This window comes from Poecilia reticulata, linkage group LG7 (genome assembly GCF_000633615.1).
Source record: "Poecilia reticulata strain Guanapo linkage group LG7, Guppy_female_1.0+MT, whole genome shotgun sequence".
NCBI classification, from domain to species: Eukaryota; Metazoa; Chordata; class Actinopteri; order Cyprinodontiformes; family Poeciliidae; genus Poecilia; species Poecilia reticulata.
Window position 1 is genome coordinate 27,769,893 of NC_024337.1, and position 4,915 is coordinate 27,774,807.

At 41.5% G+C, this 4,915-nt stretch overlaps 1 protein-coding gene across 1 annotated transcript in view; it reads left to right on the forward strand.

The window, feature by feature from the left end:
* The window catches only part of avpr2aa (arginine vasopressin receptor 2a, duplicate a), a 25,634-nt gene that overhangs the window by 17,470 nt on the left and 3,249 nt on the right, over positions 1-4,915 (forward strand). Inside the window, exon 6 of the mRNA XM_008413598.2 lies at positions 2,756-3,281. Within this exon, the coding sequence (XP_008411820.1) occupies positions 2,756-3,281 (526 nt within the window). The remainder of the gene's footprint in view (positions 1-2,755; positions 3,282-4,915) is intronic.

The window sequence follows — 4,915 nt, forward strand, 5'->3', positions numbered from 1 at the left end:
TACAATAACCTTGGTGACACGTTCATTTTTATCGCTTCAATTCTGGAGCTGAAGTCTAGTGTTAGGACATCCCACCTTCTAATGTCCTTCCTAATTTCTTGATCCACTTTAGTAAAGTTAGCTTTATATAGATCACCTCTGTCTTTCGTTAATTGTACTCCTAGGTATGTCATCATAGTAGAGCTCCAATTTAAGTTATATTTTCTACGTATCATTTCAGATGGAGTATAACCAAATGTCAAAACCTGTGTCTTTTTCAAATTTAATTTGTATCCTGAATAAAAGCCAAATATCTCTAACTGGTTGATTAGACAAGGCAGCGAGTTTTCAGGGTCTGATAAATAGCAAATTACATCATCTGCAAACAAACCTATTGTATGGGACTCATTATGTATATCAATACCCTTAAGATCCTTATGTTGTCTTATATGTTGTGCGAGTGGTTCAATATAAATTGCAAATAAAGTTGGTGATAAACAGCAACCCTGACGTGTAGAACGTTCTAGTTTTATATTGTCAGTTAGATTTCCATTAATCTTGATTCTGGCCACTGGTGATTGGTATAAAGTCCTCACACACTGTACAGCTTTTTCATTAAAACCAAATTTTTCGAGTGCTAACAACATCTTACATCTTGACATGACGATATTTTCCCTCTCTCCCATGTTTGTCAGAATGTAAGGAAATCTCTTACCCACTGCCTTTTTTTAGGTAATCATGCTGATTGTCTCTTAAGTTTAGTTTTTGACTCTAAATTAACCTTTCTGACAATTTAATTTTCATCACCAAAAGTAATTCTTTAAGAACTAAACTAAAATTGCTCTTCGTCTTTAGCTTCCAGCAGACATCAGGTTTGATGCAGAGCTGACAGGTATTTGGAACTATTGAGACCTTTACACAACTTAATAAAATTCTTAGTTCCATCTGAACTAAGAATTCACTAAGCGTTCACCCTGCAGCCCGAAGAGACCCAATTCCGAATTTTTTAATGTTTTTTTTTTTTTTTGACCTAATGCGACCTGTACCTGATCTTTTCAAGACAGTCTGAACAACACAGCTGGGATTTTTTTTTAAAAAATGCGACCCAGGCCACTTGACATCCGATAGTATCCGATTCTAATGTGACCTGAAGTCCAGGCCGCGTGCATCCTACCCGAACGTCACTGATACTCGACAAACGTCACTATTCTGCGTCTTGATGCGCACATGCGGGAAGAAAAATAACTATAATGAGGATTAAGTTGTTAATATGCTGGCTCAGGTCGGACAACAACTTCAAAATCGTAAGCTATGCTCCACCGTTAGCATCCATGTTTACTTCCGTAAACACTGAGCACTTCTTTCTTTTTCATGGCGGTTGGCAAAACACTGAGCATGCTCTCACGTTATTGCGCCCTCTACTGCGCATGCGGGACACTTTCAGGTTGTTGGCAGTTCACACTGGAGAACACATAAGTACAGGTTGCATATTTGCAAGTGTGAACGCCCGTGCCAAAGAAAAAATGCGATCTGACTACAAATCAGAATTGGGTCTCTTCCAGCTGCAGTGTGAACTTTGCCAAAATTAACCCTGGAGCATAATACTGCCACTACCACGTTTCACTCTGGGTGTGGGGTTCTTTTGGAGAAGATCTGTGTTGTCTAGCACACATTTTGGAATTGCGTCCCAATTCCAATACTTTAAGTTTAATTTCTTTAGATCATAATACGTAGTTGCATGGGAGTTGCAGGTTTGAGAGTTTTTTTGCCTGAAAAAAAGGTTTCTGTCTCACGACTCTACAACCTTTGAGCTAAACCTTTGCTCCTACCCTGCTGTTGCCCTCCCAATGGCCACCTACCTGTCTCTTTTGGTAGTTTTGAAGAAATTTCCAGTTTTTGTAATTTTACTGTTTTCTTTCTTCTTCCCAGTTAATGATGACTGACTTCATTGTGTCACCTTTGGTGCCTTCAAACAATGAGATTCTCCTAATTCTCTGCTAACTATGGTTTTAGCTGAAATATGTAGAAGACATGAAAAGCACACCGGGACAACTGAAATTTGTTTCAGCTTAATCGGATTCAAAATTATTGTTAATAGATGTGAACTTAAGACTCAATTCTGAGAAAATATCGAACACATCCCAACAGCATATTTGTTTAAGGGTGTCCACATTTGCGCAACCGGGTTATTACAGTTTAAAAATAACAAAACAAACAAAAAAAATATTTTTCTCTTGTGGATTTGTCGGCTTCAGTTCAGTTGGACAAAATAAATGTCACTTTAGAGGTGAAAAAACATAGGAAGTTATTCATCGCGATCTCGGTTTTTACTTGACAGGAAAGTGTGCACTTTTGAGAGCGACCGTATTTGGGAAGATATGAACAAAACCTGAAAAAACGCTGAGCGAAGTGAGTCCGAAAGCTACGTTTGGCTAATTAGATCCACAACCTTGGAGGTAGCGATGAATTAGAGATCATAAAATCCCTCTAAAATGGGTTTCAGATTTCCTTTTAAAGAGTTAAAAAGAGCTCCATAAACATTTCACTGCAATAAAATTTAATGGTCATCTTTTTCTAAGGCAGTGAAGAGATAAACCTGTTTAGTGATGCTACTAAAAAGTTTCACAGTTTTTATTGTCGACAACTGATGCCAGCATAGTTTGGTTTTTATGTCCATTGAGCGTTCAATTTCTTTCTCTTTCTTTTGGCACGTGGCGTTTTTAAAGCTCATCTGGTTTCCTCGCATTGATCTGCTGCTACAAATCCTGTGTTTCAGATAAGAATCTTCCGGGAGATCCACAACAACATCTACTTGAAGTCAGAGAGGATAATGATGGCCGAGCTCAAGAGGAGTGAAATCCTTCTTCGCTTCCAGGGCCTCAGGAAGGAGGACAAGCGAGAGAGGGAGAGGGGAAGACAGGCGACGGGGAGAGAAGGAGGAGGACAGCTCCTGAAGGACAATGACGCCCACGACTGCGAAGTGGGAGAACATTACGACTATGTGCCGTCTGTGATTCAGTATAGTAGCTGCTGCGGCGAACATCAGACAGCAGCCACATCGCTGACGCAGGAGCAAATACCGAACGGCTCAGATTTCCGGGAGTCCTGTGCCAACTCCGCCCGCTGCTCCCTGGACTATGCCCCCCCTCCACATCAGGTCACTCCACCCCCCAGCATCACCAAGGCAATGTCCAAGACGGTGAGGATGACCCTGGTCATAGTGCTGGTCTACACCGTCTGCTGGTCGCCGTTCTTCATCGTCCAGCTGTGGGCGGCCTGGGATCCAGACCCTCCAGACCAAGGTCGGTGACAAACATCACGTAAAGATGCAGCACAACGAACTTGCATGCATGTTGTGGGGAATTTTATGTGACAGACTAGATCCCAACACAAAGTAGATCCCAAATTTGAAGTAGAAGGACAGTTTGTAGTTTTCAGCATATTTTACAAATATAAACTCTCCTTTACTCTGATAAAATCCAGTGCAACCAAATCCCCTGCAGCCAAAGCCAGATGTTCTTCAGAGGTTTGTTGGAAAGCATTAGAGAATAGAAACATTCATACAAAAACCAAAACAAGTAAAAAAAAAAACAGGGTACACACTAGTAAGTTAAAGAATAATGATAAAGTGAAAACCTGGGCAAGGAGACCAATAATCAGAGAAAAACCCAAGACATACTTTGCAACCAGAGGAGATGGAGAACTTCACAGCTCAGGTGTAACAATCCGTGGATGGAACAACTAATAGTTTAGAGGCAATAAGGAAGACATAAGAGGTCCTATCTGCAGTTTTCCTCTCATGCAATGGATGCAAACGCTTTCTACATGAACAAACATAGTAGTGACAGAGTCATACTGCGGAGATACTGGTTAGAGTTGATGGATAGCGCCAACCACCTTCACCTTCTAACGGAGCGACTCAGGTAACCAGCACTGCCAGTGCAGTCAAAGTCCAAACCAAATTCTAATTGAGAATCTGTGACTTGGAAATTGATATCCACTGTCACTCAACTTCAGGATTATACAGAACTCTGTGTGTCAGTCACATGAAGCCTCAATCAAATACAAGAAAGTTTTTGCTTTCTCATGTGACAAAAAGTCTTAGAAGTAGGAATGCTTGTTTAAGTCACAGTTTGTTTTTAATCCTTAAGCAAAAGAGCAAGACAACCAAACATCTGCATCCCGGGAGTTAAAGTGAATCCTTGATGCTGTTTTGTCCCACATGGATTCATTCTCCTGAGTCATGTTAATCCTTTTAATTGCTTTAAATGGGCAACCCTGATCTGTTTTGCCACATTGCACAGCCCAAAAAAAGCCTAAGCGATTACGTTACTCAGCAGCAGCCTCCGATCGCTGCTGTTGTCCATCTCATTGAGAAAGGATCCCTCGTTATTCCAAGGACCATTTTCTGATTCCAAGAACCGGCTGTATCTCAGATGATGTAACAGCGAATGAAACACAAGGTCAAAAAACAATGTTTGTTTTGACCCGCAACTAGAACCCCCCTGGATTGCATGTCTCTATAGATTTTCAGCACAAAACAACATTTGTTGACGCATTTACTGGCAGCCAGAGATCGGTGCAACCAACAACGGCTGCTTCCGCCTTCAGCTGGGCGAGTGGGTGACCCACAGTAAATAGCTTGTTTGTGTCCATGCTAATTTTACACCACAGCCAGGTGTTCACATTTCATTCACGTAGGTGCGTGCCAGCAGCTTGCACACATGGCCAAAAACACACACAGGTGGACAACCGGATGAGCCACGTAAGCTTGTAAGCACCCACATGAGCAGACACGCGCATACATATGCAAAGTTTAAATATGAATGAGTCCTTCCTAGCATGCAGCTCCACAAACACACAAATAGAAACACACACACGCACGCACACACACACACACACACACACACACACACACACACACACACACACACAC